The following is an 18256-nucleotide window of genomic DNA, read 5'->3' on the forward strand; positions in this document are numbered from 1 at the left end:
CCCTAGTCCAATTATATCAAATTGAAGTTAAATATATTGCAGACTAACACTGAAACAAAAGTGCAGGAAGTAGAACAAATGGCACAATCCAAGTTTTAACCAGCAGCTATGAACCTGGTTTTCTTTTTATACTGCAAGATGAAGGATGCTGTCTGTGGAACTCGGGGGAAAAAATGGAAATGTGGCTTAACCATGAGTGCTGCAGGTATCATTACCTTTTGTCACTGAGTAACAGAGATGTGGTCTTTTTGAGAAACTGGAAGGTATAGCCTGCAGTTATTTCTATTTCTGTTTCTTTTTTGATTGCCAATTTGGGTCTTTCCTAACTTTCCCATGGGAGAGCTGAGCTGTCTTTTTTTTTTTTTTTCAAGTAATCTGGATATAATTCCAATCAAACAACTTCCTTTGTTAGGCTGAATGGGTCCTGCCATTTCCAGACAGTCCATTTAAAACCCCGTAAGTATCATAGTTTCTCCATACCCATAAAAAGTAGTTACAATCAGGGATGAGATTCAAATTTCTTAACAACCAGTTCTGTGGGCATGGCCTAATTTGTGGCTTGGTGGGCATGTGACTGGCTGGGCATTGCTTGTATGTAAATATAAATATGTAAATATTGAATTTTTTATAATTTAAAATTTGCTTGCACGCAAACTCTAAAATTTGCTAGCAAGCAAACTCACAAAATTAACTCACAACCATGTATGTAAATACTGATTTTTTTATTAAAAAAGAGCAACTTTTACCCAAAATCAGGCAAAGCAGGCAGGCAGATTGAGTTGCTCACAGAATCACATATTCACTCAGAGATCTGCCATTCTGTAATCTGCTACCTGAATCACATAAAATTTGCTTGCAAGCAAACTTACAAAATTAACTCACACACCATGTATGTAAATATTGAATTTTTTATTAAAGAGCAACTTTTAATAATTAGGCAAAGCGAGCTTCCAGAATCACAGATTCACTCAGAGATCTACCATTCTGCAATCTGCTATCTGAGTCTGCATTGAAAAATAGAGCTTTAGTCCTAAGGAAGGTTCAGCTCTGCCTTTAGATTAGCTAAAAAGCAAGAAATCCAACTATTTCCTGCTTTCCAGCTAATCTAAATCTCCCGGCACAGCAGAACAGCTGATGGTCGGGGGGGGGGGAGGAAAAATAGCAACTTGCCAAATGCAGGCAAGTTGGATGGCGTGCATGCCAGGTAAGGAGGGAGGGGGAGGGGAGGGGCCAGCCAATGGTGCAATTTGTCGGTTCTCTGAACTGCACAGAATCAGCAATCGGTTCTATAGAACTGGTCCGACCAGGTAGAATCCCATTCCTGGTTACAATCCATTCCAATTTAGTTAGGCTGTTCTACAATTTCATTCCATTCATTCAATTACTATGGTTGAAGACTAATCTTATTGCACAACATTTGTACTCTATACTGTGTGTATTCTTTCTAAAATGCTGAAATGCATAAGACTAAGAAAGTATGAGTGAAACTTATCCCAGCTGCCATTCTTTCAACATTTATTCTGTTTTTTAAAGCAGTGTCTATATTTTGAACCACAGTCCTTTAATTAGTTGTACTGTCCTAGTCGCAACATCACAGGAGCAATCCTTAGCAGAGAAAATTTATACATGATTACTGGAAAGGAAGCCCCATTAAATTCAGTGAAACTTCTTCCCAGCCTTAAATATTTCCTTCTTCTTGTTGTTCTGCTATACCAAGGCAGGAATGTCCATTAGGCGGTTAAAAAAGTCAAGATGGCAGATGACACAATCTGCCAGGGCTAAATCACCAGCTGTATACCCCATCTAGGCTTTTTTGACCCTCCATGGATAGGTCAAAATGGATAAACTCCATGGATGCTCCACTATAATAGGCAAAAAAACGACAAAGTAGCAGTCAAGCGTGAATTGGCTGCTGCATAATATTCATTGTCTTTAAAATGTTTCTAAAAATTACATTTGATTAATTTTCAAACATAGTACAAGAAGAAAAAATACTCCGTTCTGAATCTGTCTATACACGTGAGGGGAAAAAAGAGTAGGTATTTGTAGGCTGATTAAAGGTAGACCATTAATAATCTCAGGAATTAAATAGCTTAATCCGATTCTGAGTTTAAGGAACAAGAATAGAAATATAAAGAAATAGAACAAGCCAATCAGGCTTAAGATTTGACTAGTCTTTCCTCTGAATGCAAAGTCTTCCTTTCAGAAAAATAGGAAGATGATACCATTTGCATAGGTGAGTTGCTTGCCCATTGCTTATGGTGCTGGGGGGGGTATAATTTAGACAGATAATAATTCAAACCTTTACTCCAATAAAAAAGACTATAGCTACATGTATGTGTTGTTATTAGTGTTCTGCATTGATAATACAGAAAATAAATAAAAGAAGAAGAAAATGAGATGGGTGAGGGTTTTGAACTGTGTTTTGTAATCTTTATGATACCACAATTATTTTGTTCTTTCCAATGTGGTGATCAGAACACGGCTGTACTAAATCAATGAAATTGATTTTAATGCTTAGGCTTTGTAAATATTTACACAAATCTATTCATTATCTAGGTTATTAACAAAATGCCAGCTACATTTGCTGTCATAGAATTTCACAAGATTTGTTCCAATAAAGAAATATTCTATATTTTCCACTCAAAATAGGCTAGTTTCTTTAGCATTACTTGGAACCATATGATTCTAAAGTTGTAAGATTGAATTCTGAGTAGAGATAAAGTTCTAGGCTACACATCAAGTGAGGATAAGAGTTTCTTAAAATTTTATTTCATAAAGGTGTATGTGTGTGTGTGTATACATACACACACACACACACACTATATATATATATGTACAAAAAATGTGTATATAGATGTCAAGGTACAGGAACAATAGATTTCTTCAATCGGGTGTATTTTTTTTTTGTCTTTTGAGGGGGAAATCTTTACATTAATAGAATTTCTTTTTAAATATATTTTAATTGCTTTACTTCTATTTCCAAAATGTATTTACTCTGAAGTAGGTAATTTATTTTGAATGTTTAAGATTATATTGGAGTCCCACTGATTTTTTTCCTTTATGAATATACTGTACATTATGATAAAGTATTAATATTAGAAGTACTAGTGGCAAAATTATTTGATGGTTTTGCTAGCCTGAACTGTATTTTCTCAGAGAATCTACATTTAGAAATTCTTCAGACTTTAAGTGAATTCTAATCATTCAAGAAAATACCATTTTACCTTCAATTTTTTTCTACTTTTATCTGCCCTTGATGACAGTTTGTGATGTTTAGCTTATTTTAAGATATTCTAAATCCATAATTTATAATTAAATGGAAAATAATAATGTAATGTAATAACTGATTAATGTTTCAGTTGGAAAGAATGTTTATTGTCTGAAGTAATGGTGATGAATGATGATACTGTTTTTGGATTGGATTCTGTGGATGGTGGAAAAACCATTCTGCTAATTTATCAAACTCTTTGAAGTTCCCACAGCCAACTGTCATTATGTCCTGGAAGAGCCTTTAAGCATCCAAAAACTATTTTTGTGGTCAATGAAAGCTACAGAACCAGAACAAAACTGAGTGAATTTTTTTTGAACCAAGCTACATTTAGAAATCAGTATTAAAAATCACATCAACTGATGTAAGTCACATAAAGAAGATCAACTAAAAGTGGATGTAAAAAAAGGAATAAAGATTGGTAAAACTATATGCAATTTCTAAGCTCAAGATGATTCCCTCTTTATTCTAGAATAGCAAGAAATCTTTGATTAAGTTAGTTTATATTGCATAATGAAGGAAAAATGTTTTATTAGCTTCATTTGTCCTATTTTAGCAAGATCTCTGCATCACAATTCAATGAACATGATATTGATAGACATATCAAAAGGCTATGGATTTTTAGTGCTATAATTTATAGTAAGTTGTAGGCTTCTCTTCCATTGATGGCCTTTTATTAAACTGAACATAAGTCACAGCTTATCAGCCTATTTAATTTCCTATTGTCCTTCAGTTAGGTTTTTTGTTTTATTGTTAAGCAATGTCAATTAAAGAGGTTACACTGTATTATTTCATTTACGTCTGACCATGATTATGTATGCATTTTTTAAATGTACATTAACAGTTCAACATCAAAATAATCTCTACAAAATAATGGTGAAAATATAAAATCAGAAAATGGATGTTGTGTCTGCTTTCTCTTCACTTTTTTGATACATTCATGTGTTCCCTCAATTTAATATACCTGGAAGCCATAAAAATGCAGTGATAAATTTCACCAACAGATTTTTGATTAAAGACCTTTTGCAGCTATAAGATTCATATAGTTAACCTTCTTTGGCATGTTATATAGCCCATTTAAAAAGTTATTCACGAAGTAAAAAAGACATTTGGGAAAAGGGGTTAAGAATTAGAGTGCCTGTTCAGTCTCTAAGAATGATGAATTATGGTGTTATTTATATGGAGCTTTCAGAATTGTCAATTTAAGTTGGTCCTTTTAAGATAGCTGTGCATTTAGGATATATATATATCCTAAATATATCCTAAATATATATATCCCAAAAGTGTTCATCAAATGAACACAATACAGAAGCCTGATTATGGCAGATGAGATTCTGCCAAAACGTTGCTACAACTTTAAAAGCACAACTATAATGACGTGGGAAAATACCCGAACAAAGCTGAATACCATACATGTAAGTACCCGCAAAAACTTAAGAATGAAAATATATATATATATATATATATATATATATATATATATATATATATATATATATATATATATAGAGAGAGAGAGAGAGAGAGAGAGAGAGAGAGAGAGAGAGAGAGAGAGAGAGCTAGCTAGCTGTAAAACTGCTAAGATTTTTGGCAGTGAATGGGGAACAAACAAACTGTTCTTTCATTATCTGACAGTTTAAAGTGTTCCATTTTTAAAAATAGAGATTTTCTAAGTGTCACGTCAACACATGCAATACAGATAAAAAATTTCCTATCAACACCTTTAAAAAATATATTTTGTCTGTTCCATTGCAGCAATACACACACTCACACACACTCCACACACACACACACACAGACACACACACTCCACAATACACACACAGAGACACATTTTTTCTAGCAATACTATCAATTAACTTCTTTGCTATCTCAGATTTTAAAATCGCATTGCCAGCAGATGACTTTAATAATCTTCCCAAATTATAGCCAGAACTGCAGTTGGCAAGTTCCTAAACTTTATATGATTTTAATCAGTAATTTTAAACACTATGTTCAATACTCCAAAGGTGTTTTTTCAAGAGGTAACTTTATTGCATTGTCTTTGAAGATGTTTCATTTCTCATCCAAAAAGTTTCTTTAGCTGAAGAAGCTTCTTGGATGAGAAGCTAAACATCTTCAAAGAAAAACAAAGTCCATTTGCCTCTTGAAAAAGCACCTTTGGGACAACTATGACCTGGATAACTGAGAATCTCCACAAACATTTAACTATGTTCATTGCTATACAAACAGAAAAGGTCAAAAAATACAGTAAGAGGCCTGATGGATCAAGAATAGAAAAGTAGGTTATTCATCTGAGAGTAGCTATTCATATGCTCTCAAGACCAGACATGTCTGATCTATGATCATTGCTGTCTAAAAACATCCTGAACAAAAGAGTGAAGCACTATGATTTCTTTCCTCAAGCTTCAGCAGCTTCAGCTCAAATCCTAGCTTGGGCTGCTAAACAATTTCCCAAAGACAATGTTAGGAAATTAGACACTTCCATTCTAGAGGTGAGATATGTTCTAGTGTGAACATCTTGGTTTCATTCAAGTCCTGACTGACAATACAATATTCCTCTTAAGGAACAAATTATACATACAATATTCCTCTTAAGGAACAAATTATACATTACACCATTTTGATCTCATTTAAAATGTATTATGCGTTTATAGAATGTGGTAATAAGATTAAACACAGAGAGACTATTACCCAGTATATTGTCCTTTGTACTTTATCCATGTGTTCATTAATTCTCCATGTTCTCCCCTACCAATACGTATATATATCCTACAATTATATAGAGATGTGATTTCATATTTTATTACATTTTTAAATGTGAATTCAATAGATTATAATCAAAATATCTAACTTTATTGGGAAAGAAGCATAGAGGAATTTACATAAGTCAATAAAGTTGACTTTTTCTTGATCCAAATTAAAGCAACAGACTTTCCCAGCTTGGTGATCTGCCATGGTTCAAGTTACTTATAAATTATGATTACTGGGAACCCTGACTGTTGTATTCCAACATATCTGGGATTTCCTGCTTTTCCAAGTAAAAATATATAATAAAAATATATTGGAATAAACTTAAGCAAACAATCAGCATGCATGGACATCAATCACAGTTGTTCCATACAACTGTGGTGGCGCAGTGGTTAGAATGCAGTATTGCAGGCTAATTCTGCCGAATGCCAGCAGTTCGATTCTTACCAGCTCAAGGTTGACTCAGCCTTCCATCCTTCCAATGTCAGATTGTTGGGTGCAATATGCTGACTGCCAACCGCTTAGAGAAGGCTGTAAAATACTGTGAAGCAGTATATAAGTCTAAGTGCTATTGCTATTACTAAAGTACAGTAGTTAAGTAACAAGATATTAAAAAGAGGAACAGAAAGCATTTACATGAGTAATACACTCATTTCCAGAACATTAATGTAAAGGTTGCTATTAAGCATTGTTGAAACACTGGGGAGGAAAAGCTGCTACTTAAGTCTATTGTTTGTGTCAGGATATTTATTAGGTCATGATCTTAATACTTAATACTGAATGTTTTGCTAAAAATGTAAACTAACAGGATTGAACACAGTATGTAAATCAACAAATTGAAGATGGCAGCTATGGTCATGGGTTTATTGGCATCCGTCTTTCTAACATGAATTGCAATGGCACACATAAAATGGGTGAAAGGCTTCATGTGATAACCTGTTCTGGGACTGATACCTTCCATGCTGCTTGTGTATGTATGACTGTGTTATCCTATTGCATACTTGACACACAGTGAAGTTAAAAATGTAGACTAATGTGCATAATGCAGACTACAAGAAAATACAGATTATGCAATGAAGAGCCACTCATATAAGACCATACATGGGCAGAGAAACAGTGAAAAGAAACCCCTCTTATAAAATGTATATATTGGCGGAAATGAAAACATTGAAATTATTGGGCAGACTGAGCACAGAAACTAACATACTGGACAAAATGACAAAATGAGTTACTGGATAAGGAGATAAGAATGTGGAAGACAGAGTCTGCAATGGGGTGACATATTTATGTCACTCAAAGCACTCGATCTCTTCTACTTTTGCAATGCCAGAAAAATTACGAAATCTGCAAATCACCTTTGAATGTCAAAGGTTTATCCAAGTGTCAATTCCAATATTTCTTTTGAAGGAGTGATGTGTCCTGGAATCGAATAACCTTTTCTCAGTTTTATACTATCCTAAACTACAAGTGGTGGACCGTGGCATTTTAATGAGGTTTAGGGGACCATACAAACTGTGCTGTACCAGCTGATAGTTTCAGTCCAGGATGATTCCTACATCTTTTTGAAAAGAAAGCAACCACCAGCAAGTTGTAATTATCAGAATTGCAGTAGCATCAGGGTACACTAAGAGCATTGCATCCTTTTGTAATCCATTAAAAATTATCATTGACCTGCCTAATATGTTTAAGCAGCCTTACTTTCAGACTAGTAACAGAATTAATTCTTCTCTTATTTTTATTCTTCAGATAAGTATCAACTGATGCCAGCAGAACATTGAAAACGGGACAGGTGACAATCCAAGAAACACCTGATTTCATCCATGAAGCAACGTGTTTGCAATATCTGATTGAAGTGGAAACCATCTTTCTTATACAGAGTGGAAAAGGAAATAACACTGATTTTTTTTGAGGCAATATCTGATAGTTGAAAAAAAGGAAAGTGAGGATAAGATTGTCCTGCTAATACTCTTTTCTGCTCAGCAAATGACATTGTTACATGTAAATGATGATTTTCTAAGTTCTTAGAAAAGACATCAAAATGATATACTACAATGGAATATAATTCTGTGGTCTGCTGTACAGAGAAGTGAAATATGATTTCTTGAGTATGGAAATGACTATTGTGATCCTCATGATGAACCACTGTATGGCTTGAAAGTCAAAACATTTTTTTTAAAGTCATTACAAAGAACACTGTTACAAGTGACAAAAAGGCCACTAATTTATTGACTAATTTTTCTGAAGAATCTGAAACATCCAAATTGCAAGTCCATCGATAAAAATAAGTGTTGGTAGGAAGGAAAATATATTGGTGGAAAGAAGTTATCCATTAATTCTGAGCCTGGTGACAAAGTAAATATGCTTGGGCTCACAGTTCACGTAATTTTGAAACTATGTGAAAAAATTGTGTTTCACATTTTTAATCATTAAAGTGTCTTGTCATTCAAATTTTGAGTCAAATTTTGACTTTCAGGAGAAATATTTTTAAGTTGCATAAATTTAGAATGGTATATTCTTACATCTCCTCCAGCTTTATTTGCTGATTGTGCGGAAGCTGCTTAAGTATTACAATTAAGATTATTAAATCCTTAAGAAGACAAAATGGATGTACCAGATACTTACTCAGTTGCCTTAAACTGGGGAAAAGAAAATGCTTCCTGCCAAGGGAATATGAAGGACTGCACAAAGGGAAAAGATTTCTATAAAGAAATGGCTTTTTCTGAATTCAGCTATTCTACAGAAACACCACAAGAAAATTACAGTTCCCAAGAAATCAATTTTAGAAAGAAACATAATAAAGAGATGAGTAATGTGCTACAAATAAGGAACAACAGCTTATTTGAAACAGGGACTGCTATGCTAATTTCATCCAAGAAATCAAAAAACATAAGAAGATATTCTGTTCCAGTCACATCTATTGACGTATTGCCATTGCCTCAGCTTAGAAGAGACTCGGGTTTTTATTCCATGCCATCTTTATCTTTAAAACTCCTTTCCACCCCATTCAAAGTAGTAACTACTTATAAAATAAGTACTAATAGATGTGTCAGCTATACAAAACCTTATTCAAGTTTCACATCATTGTTTGGTACTGTCACAGATCTTAAATCCTCACACTGTTATGCTTTTGCTTCATATGATCACAATATGAATGTGTGTCATACTAAATTAGAAAGCAAGTTCGGCTATACTTTTTCAGAGGATAACTGTTTAGAATACAGACAGAGTAGTAAGGAAACAGGGCAGAATTCTATTATGAATTCTTGTCAAGCTCAAAAGGAGAAATATAGGTCCACTGAGACACCAACAACCCCAAAAGGAGGTGAAGAACATATTACCTTTGAAAAAGATGGTTTTGTTTGTGAGGAAGTTCTAAGGAGCAAAGACCAACAAGTTCAACTCCATGAAAAACTACCAAACAAAGTAACTGCAAATCAAGACTTTTTGCTTTCCGAAAGGCTATCAAGTGACAATAGTGATAATAACATTTCTGCTAAGCTTTCTGTAGAAGACATTCAGGGTCAAGAATCAGTAACACAATCAAACAAAAATCTTCTGCAAAATATTTTTGAGTCTAAAGAAATGAAAAAAACCCAGAAAAAATCAGTCAGGATTGTAATAACTGGAGAATTGGAACAGAAGCTCATCATTCCTGGTGACATTAAATCTATGGCAAATTCATTTCGCTTGGCAATAAAAAAAGAGCCCAGCAGCAAAAAGGAAATAGTATTTATGTTGCCTCTTTTGGATACTGAAGAATCAAACCGAGTTAATGAATTCCAAAATTGTACTGACATTCAGAAAGTGTTTGAAAACATTCCGGAAGATTCTGGTTGCCAAGATTATTTTATACAAACTGAGCATCTTTTAACTGGGGACTCTTTCACAGATGCTCCAGAGGTGTTGTCTAGTGAACAACACATAAGTCTGTCTCATCGTTCTGGAAGTCATTTAGCAGATCTTCAGACAGAGACGTTATTCAAACCCAGCTCTGAAAAACAAGATGAAGAAAGAGAAGCAAATATGAATGTAATCATAACCTCAGCCACATTCCCACCAGTAAATCAAGATGATCAGATAGGCAAGTAATTTTAGCTTTCTCTGAAACAGTAAAGGCAATCTCTGTAAAAGCAAAGGGTGACAATAACAAAGGAATGATGATTTTTAAATGGTCATCAGATTTTTGATTCATATATAGAATCTGTTCAAATAACCTGTGCAGTTTTTAGTGCTGTTCATGATGTGGTGAACTATATATTTGCCCCAACTATTAATTTATGATGATATTTTAAGAACATCTAAATAAATTTTACATTAACGCAAACTCATATATTGAACTCTTTGAACTCTGTCATTCTATTTCTATTCTATTCTGTTCTGTTCTGTTCTGTTCTGTTCTGTTCTGTTCCGTTCCGTTCCATTCCATTCTATTCAAAAAATTGTGATGGCGCAGTAGTTAGAATACATCTACTTGACTGCTGGCTGACTGCAATTTGGTAGTTCAAATCTCACCAGGCTCAAGGTTGACTCAGCTTTCCATCTTTCTGAGGTTGGTAAAATGAGGACCCAGACTGTTGAGGGCAATATGCTGACTATGTGAACCATTTAAAGAGGGTTATAAAGCACAGTGAAGTGGTATTTAAGTCTAAATGCTATTGCTATTGCTATTGCTATTCTATTTTCTATTCTATTTGTTTTATTTTATCTTATTTTCTATCTGTTCTGTTTTCTACTCTACTCACTCTGCTTCACTCCATTCCACTCCTCTCTTCTCCATTCTATTCTATTCTGTTTTGAAAGAGTGGAAGAAATAATTGCTTTTATTAAAAAAAAATCAATTGTGAAATATAACCTCCCAAAGGTAAGACATCAGTACAAAAAAAAACCTATATATAGACATTTCAGAAATTAATAAAGAATACATCATATTCACCAATTTTTAACATTCAGTCTGGAAATTGCTTTCCAATTCAATACCAAACCCTAAATTCAATTGCCTCATGAGAGTTCTTCACAAACATTCATATTGGGGGGGAGGGGGACGTCTGTCTGTTGTCTGTAAATATACCCAAAGTAAGAAACACCATCGCTGCCACAAATATGCTTCCTGTTAAGTATGGTTGGTGGGTCCCATTGAGAGGCGAGGCTCAAGTAGTGAACAACATTAAGGAAGCAGATTCTGAGACAAAAATCCCAGCCGCGGCAGCTCTTTTTATAGAGCTGGCCGTGGCTAGGCAGCCTATGACAGACTTTTGAGCTAGCCACACTTGGTTTTACCCAATCGCGGCAAACCATATGCGAACCAATCAGGATTGCTTTATATCGTCCAATCACGGCCCGGCTCTTCTGGACCAATAGGAATGCAGGCCTTCAAGCCTGCTAGTATGGAACACCCCTCCCCTCTTGGTTCCGTCCAAGGGGCGGGGTAACGTAGTCACGCAAGTAGGCGGGTCTTTGTACCTGCCTACTAGACTTGCGCAGTTCACAATGTCTCTGTTCGCCATTGGGTTCGGACGGGCTCCACCTCGCTCTCAAGCTACTCGATGGAACTGCCTGGAAGGGTGAGCCGGACCTATAGCTGCAACTCCCACCTGATGATTCCGGGTCGGTTGAGTTGTTTGCTCTGTTGCTCCCGCCTGGGTTCTCTGGGCTGGTAGAGCTTGTCCGGCTGCTGCTTCCAGGCGAAGCACCTGTCTGCCACGAGTCCCTTCTGGCTGGTAAGTATTGTTGGTTCTTATTTAATGTGTGTGTGGAGTGTTCTGCTTGCACAGGTGTCAGTTCTTTCTCTGAATTTGAAGTCCCCCCTCTGATTTCTTGGTTAGAGTCTATGAGGGGAGAATTGTCCAGCCTGGATCTTAGCTGGTCAATATGACGTTTCCAGGACCTCCCATCGGTGGTCTCGAGCCAGTAGGAGCGGGGGCCTGTGATTTGGGTGATTTTTGCAGGGAGCCAAAGTGGGTCCCCCATAAAGTTTTTGGCAAAAACAGTGTCTCCTACCTTGAAGGCGCGGTGCTTGCTGCTGGAGCCAAGTGGTTTTTCTGGGGTGTAAGCAGGGTGCAGGCGGTCCAGAGGTGACCTGAGTCTTCTGCCCATTAGCAGTTCTGCTGGGCTCTTGTTGGTAGTGGAGTTCGGTGTGATGTGTTGTAGTAGAAGCATTTTGGTGACTTTCTCGTGGATGTTGCCATGTTCCATTTTTTGAAGAGTTTTTTTTGTAAATTGAACCATGCGTTCAGCTCTACCATTCGCCACCGGGTGAGCTGGCAATGTCAATGCGTGTCGGATGCCACGGTCTGCCAAGTATTGTTCAAAAGCCAAGGCGGTAAATTGTGGGCCATTGTCAGATACTATCACATCTGGCAGACCATGCGTGGCAAAAAGTCTAATTTCTTGATGACAGCTTCCGTGGTGGTTGTCTTCATTTTGCTCACTTCGAGCCAATTCGAATAAGCGTCAACAGTGATTAAGAAGGTATGCCCCTTGGTCGGCCCTGCGAAGTCAATATGGATGCGCGACCAAGGACCTCTGGGTGTCTCCCATTCTAATGGTGGGGCTTTTGGGGGAGCCGAGCGAGTCTCTTGGCATCTGTTACAAGCGGTGACCCAGGTTTCAATTTGCTTGTCCATGCCTGGCCACCAAGCATAGCTCCTGGCCAGGGCTTTCATACGTACAATACCAGGGTGCCCGTCATGCAGTAAGTTTAAAACATTTTTCTGTAGTGTCTCCGGTATTACTACCCGGTCTCCCCACAACATGCAACCCCTTTGTGAAAAGAGTTCAGTTTGCCGGTTTTTAAACGGTTTAAAAAGTTCGTTTGGCTTGTTTTTTGGCCATCCCCTCTCCACCCAGCTGAGAACTTGCGCCAAGCGTTTGTCCTTTCTAGTTTCGTGGGCGATGTCTTGCGCAGTTACTGGTGGCATGGGTATCGTTTCAATTTGCAAAATTGGTAATGTGGGTGCTGGGTCAGCTTGCAAGTCTGGCAAGGGGGAGCGGCTTAACGCATCGGCGTGCGAGATAGTCTTGCCCGGGCGGTGTATCAATTGGTAATTATAAGCGGCGAGAAATTCAGACCATCTTGTCATTCTAGGTGACAAGATGTGTGGAGTAGGTTTGTTACCCACCAATATGCCAAGTAGGGGCTTATGGTCTGTAATAATGGAAAACGTCCTACCATAAATGTATTCGTGGAATCTCTTTACTGCGGAAACGATGGCGAGGGCTTCTTTGTCCAGCTGGCTGTAGTTCCTCTCTGGCTTGGACAAGGTTCTGGAGAAGAATGCAATGGGAGCTTCTGTTCCATTCAGCAAAATGTGGCTCAGGATGGCGCCAACCCTGAAGGGTGATGCGTCGCAAGTAACAGTCAGTGGTAGTGTTTCATTATATTGAATGAGGACTGCGTCTGAAGTCAAAAGGTTTTTTATTTGTTGAAAGGCGTGCTCTTCTCGCCGTCCCCATATCCAGGAAGCCTTTTTATCAAGGAGTCTATGCAGGGGTTCCGCGACAGTCGCTTTCTGGGGTAGGAAAATGTTATAGAAATTAATGAGTCCGAGGAAAGCTTGGAGGTCCGTTTTGTTTTTTGGTCTGGGGGCGTCTTTGATTGCTTTTAACTTTTTGTCAGTAGGGTGAATTCCTTGTTTGTCAAGGAAGTATCCAAGAAATTCAACCCTTTCAGTACATAATTGGCACTTCTCCTTTTTTACCTTGAGGCCGGAGTCTTTAAATTTCTGTAGGACTGCCCTCAGTCATTTTTCCAATTGTTTTTTAGTGGGGGCTGCTACTAAAACGTCATCGAAATAGGGCACGACTCCTTTAATTCCCTGCAGCAATCTTTCCATTAGGCTTTGGAAAAACCCCGGTGCGACGCTGACCCCAAATTGGAGTCGGTTACATTTGAATGCCCCTCTATGTGTCACGATTGTTTGGGCTTCGGCAGTTTCAGCATCGACCGGTAGTTGTTGATAGGCTTGTGCCAGGTCGAGCTTTGCAAAGATTCTGCCACCCCCCAGTGAGTGTAGGAGGTGCTGGACTACTGGCACAGGGTAGGCACTTTGCTGCAGGGCATGGTTGAGGGTGGCCTTGTAGTCTCCACAAATTCTCAGGGAGCCATCTGGCTTGATGGGGGTGACAATTGGTGTTTCCCATCGGGCATGGTCAATAGGTTCTAATACACCTTGCTCTATGAGCTTATTTAATTGCTCATCTATCATAGGCTTGAGTGCAAATGGCACTCGGCGCGGTTTAAGGTGGATGGGAGCGATGTCAGGGCTGAGATTAAAGGAGATTGGAGACCCCTTGTACTTGCCTAGGGTGCCATCAAAGACCTCTTGGAAGTCCCGAATGAGTGCTGCTTCCCAGTCTTCATCTTCTGTGTGGTTGATGCCTGCCATTTCGATTCCCAGCGGTGCGAACCATTGCAACCCGAGTAGGCTGGGTCGGTCTTTATCAACGATTGTGAGTGGTAGGATGGTGGTGTGGCTTTTGAAGGAAACTTTAAAATGTCCAGTGCCAGCGACCGGAATTCGGTTACCTTGATAGTCTCTCAATATTAGTTTCTGGTCGCTTAGCTCTTGGCGGCGTATGCTGGGAATTAGTCGTTTTATGGTCCTCCAGGAGACCATAGAGAGGGATGAGCCAGAGTCTACTTCCATGGTGCAAGGTTGATTCTCGATGGTGACCTCTACACGTATCTTTTGTGCGTCTATCGATGAAGCGTGGACGATGATGACTGTTTGGTGCGTTTCTTCTCTTCTTGGTGCATCTATGAATTTCCTGGGTCGGCTGTCCCGGTTCCATCGGCTGTCATTTGGGCGGTCCCGGTTTATGGTGGGGGTGCCATCTATTCTTTTCGGGCTATTTCCCCGGCATCGAGGACTGGAATTTCGTTTGTTGCGGCATACTTTGGCGATATGCCCTCGTTTTTTGCAAAAACGGCAAACAGCGTCCAAGAACTTGCTGGCTGGGTTGAACGGTGCAGGTGGCACGGCGCTGCTGGCCATCTTGCTGGTCGTCTCTGCGCTATTCGCCACGTGCTAATCAGTCTAGTTGTCTCAGAATCCCATCCTCGTCGCCAGTGTTAAGTATGGTCGGTGGGTCCCATTGAGAGGCGAGGCTCAAGTAGTGAACAACAGCTCTTTATTAAGGAAGCAGATTCTGAGACAAAAATCCCAGCCGCGGCAGCTCTTTTTATAGAGCTGGCCGTGGCTAGGCAGCCTATGACAGACTTTTGAGCTTGCCGCGCTTGGTTTTACCCAATCGCGGCAAACCATATGCGAACCAATCAGGATTGCTTTATATCGTCCAATCACGGCCCAGCTCTTCCGGACCAATAGGAATGCAGGCCTTCAAGCCTGCTAGTATGGAACACTTCCCTTGATCATGATGGCATTGTTTGCCAATGCCCTCTTTTTTCTAATGTTTTTGTCCACCAGAAAATAGGAATGTATTTGTTCTGACCCAAACCTTGTTCTAAGGAAACAAACACAAAACAGAGGTAACAGCAAAACCTTTTAATAATTATTTATGAATTACATTCCTTCATGGTTAAAAGGCTGTTTCAAACTAATTGTCTCTGATAAGAACAAGCCTTGCCAAGGTTGTGCAAGACTGCCAAGAACACTAGATAAAGTTACTAAAAAATATTTCAAACACAAAGAGTCTCCAAACACCAACCAAGATATTCTGAATGTTCACCAGGCTTGAGTGCAAAAACTTCTTTGCTTCCTGCAAAGAATTCCGGTTACTCAGCTGGCTTTTATCTCTTAAGGGAGGGGCCATTACCTTGCAGCCTTACTCCCATGTTGCCCGTGCTGCTGCAGCTGCTCTTTCCTTCAAGCGGCCCTGTGCACAATGGACACAAGCTCCCCGGGGACCTCTTCATCACTGCTGCCAGCATCCACAATCTCCGAAGGCAGCATTCCACTCCCTGATGGTCCTGGCTCCATCCCTTCATAATACATAAGCCCCTCATCTGAGTCCTCACTCTCCGAGACCTCAACCATCTGCACCTGCTGCCGGCGAACCACAGCAGTATTTTGAAAAATACAGATACCCAAATACAGATCCAGTTAGAGTGGAAAATATATTTGGCACACTGGAACTTTATACAAGGTGGTACTTTCCATTTTTTATAAAATGATTCTTTTAGTTTGTATTTTCAGTAACTGATATTAAGTTAACATATTTGCAACTTATATAAAGTAGAGTATTATAAAAGGTAATCTGGTATTAAATGTTGTTAGGTGTATAGAGTGTTTCTTTTTTTCTCCCCACAAAATATAGCTAAGTCACTGAAAGACACAAGCACAGGATTATCAAGGGACAAAGTGCTGAAAGATGCAAGGACAAACAATAGTTCCCAAGAGGAAGAAGAACCAGACCATTGGGCTAGACGAAGGAAATGGTTCAAAAACAGCAGAAGATACCCTTCAGCTAGAAAGAGCTCTAAGAATAGCAGCTTCACCAAAGGATCCAGTAAGTACTGCATTTAGTTGGTGATATGAAGAAAAAAATTGCTAAAGATTTGCAGATAAATTCATCACTTGTCCCATGGGAGTTGTCCCATTGCAGAATATATAGGTCTAGAGGTAAAATTGTAAAAAGCAATGTATTTAGAATAAGGGCCATGGCCATATTAAAGAGCTTACTATGGCTCCAGATACCTCTAAAATCGGTTCCTAGATTATAATTTTTAAAAGGAAACTGAATAAAGAGGAGATGATTAAATACAAGCTAGAAGAGCAATCATAAAATTTTATTTACATTTAAATGTTAATGAAATAAATTTTAACTTTAGTCTCTCTCAACATCCCGTGTATGATTCATTATAGTGGAATCTTTAGCACATTATTCAGAGCCCAGGATGCAGAGGTGGTATTCAGCAGGTTCTGACCAGTTCTGGAGAGCCAGTAGCGGAAATTTTGAGTAGTTCGGAGAACCGGCAAATACCACCTCTGACTGGCCCCATCCCCAACTATTCTCTGCCTCCTGAGTTCCAGCTGATCAGCTGGGTCTTCTTTTGTTGCCCTGCACAGGAAGACACAGCTGAAAAGCAGATTAGTGAAGTGGTGGTATTCAAATTTTGGAGCTGGAAAGTGGGGTGGGGAGGGAATGGGGATTTTGCAGTAAACTTCCCCCAGGAGTGGGGAGGGAATGGAGATTTTACAGTATTCTTCCCCTGCCATGCCCACCAAGCCATACCCACCAAGCCACATCATGCCACGCCCGAACTGGTAGTAAAAAATTTTGAATCCCACCACTGCCAGGATGCTTCTTGATCCAAAAAAGTTGGATTCCCTGTTTAGATAAACTATCACAGAAATACCCAAGCTGTATGTGAGAAGAGAACCATAAACCTGCCACTAACAATATTTTTACACTCTAGTAATTGCACATGAACAATCAGGTGCCTTTTGACATGATTCAGCTCTTTAGTGTGCTTCAGTTTAATTTGGGAGGTTTTAAGCTGGCCCTTCAAAATGAAGAAACTGTTTTAAATAGCTGATGCTAAATATAAGGAAAAGACAGCAAATATTCATGGTTTGAGATATTACTAAAGGTTTGCTGTATTTTTAATATCACAGAAAAACCAGTGATTTTCTGTCATAGATTAGGGGGGCAAAAATAAACAGTACAATAAAAACATAGATTAAGAAAAACAAAAACAAAATCCTCCCAGCCCTTTATATCTATCTATAATAGTCTAAATGAGGAAAAAAATAATTAAATGTTTTGAAAATGTATCTATCAGTAAAATAAGTATTTCATTTTTATTCCTTTTGCCAAAATATAAAGTTCATAAGTGTCTTTGAAAGGCATTCTTTCCCCAAAAGAAAATATTTCTGAAGCTATTTATTTGCAGTCTTTGCTTAAACTTGGCTAGACTTGACTAAGTCATACGCTTTCATGGTGCTATGACATAAACAATAACTTGTTGCTTGAAAGTGCTGTATTATGAATGCTGTTGTCCCTTATGTAACACAATGTTGATGAGTGCTTTCTGGAATGATTGAATTAACTGTGAATCATTCATCCATATGATGTAAGCTGCTCCTTGAAAACTCCTCCTCTCCTTAACTGTGGAACTAAAAAAAAAAAAAATTCATGGAGCTTTTAAATCAATGGTTTTTTATAAAGATCAGTCATAACACATGGACTTTCACGGGTCAAAAGGACAACAGAAAGGTAAGCTCACCTAGGCTTTTATGTGGAAGTCTGTCTGTAATTTTCTTTTCTGTGATC

General features: G+C 38.3%; 1 protein-coding gene across 3 annotated transcripts in view; it reads left to right on the forward strand.

Annotated features, from left to right (window-relative positions):
- Positions 1-1281: 1281 nt before the first annotated feature.
- The window catches only part of LOC113414213 (uncharacterized), a 62681-nt gene continuing 45706 nt past the window's right edge, over positions 1282-18256 (forward strand). For all 3 annotated transcript variants that reach the window (XM_087958120.1, XM_087958122.1, XM_087958121.1), the window contains exons 1-3: positions 1282-2236; positions 7769-10103; positions 16298-16481. In XM_087958120.1, coding sequence (XP_087814246.1) covers positions 8624-10103; positions 16298-16481 — 1664 coding nt within the window. In that variant the 5' untranslated portion in view covers positions 1282-2236; positions 7769-8623. The remainder of the gene's footprint in view (positions 2237-7768; positions 10104-16297; positions 16482-18256) is intronic.

The sequence above is a fragment of the Notechis scutatus genome, chromosome 2, assembly GCF_049901735.1.
Source record: "Notechis scutatus isolate UNSWTSFEM ecotype Mainland chromosome 2, rNotScu1.2, whole genome shotgun sequence".
NCBI classification, from domain to species: Eukaryota; Metazoa; Chordata; class Lepidosauria; order Squamata; family Elapidae; genus Notechis; species Notechis scutatus.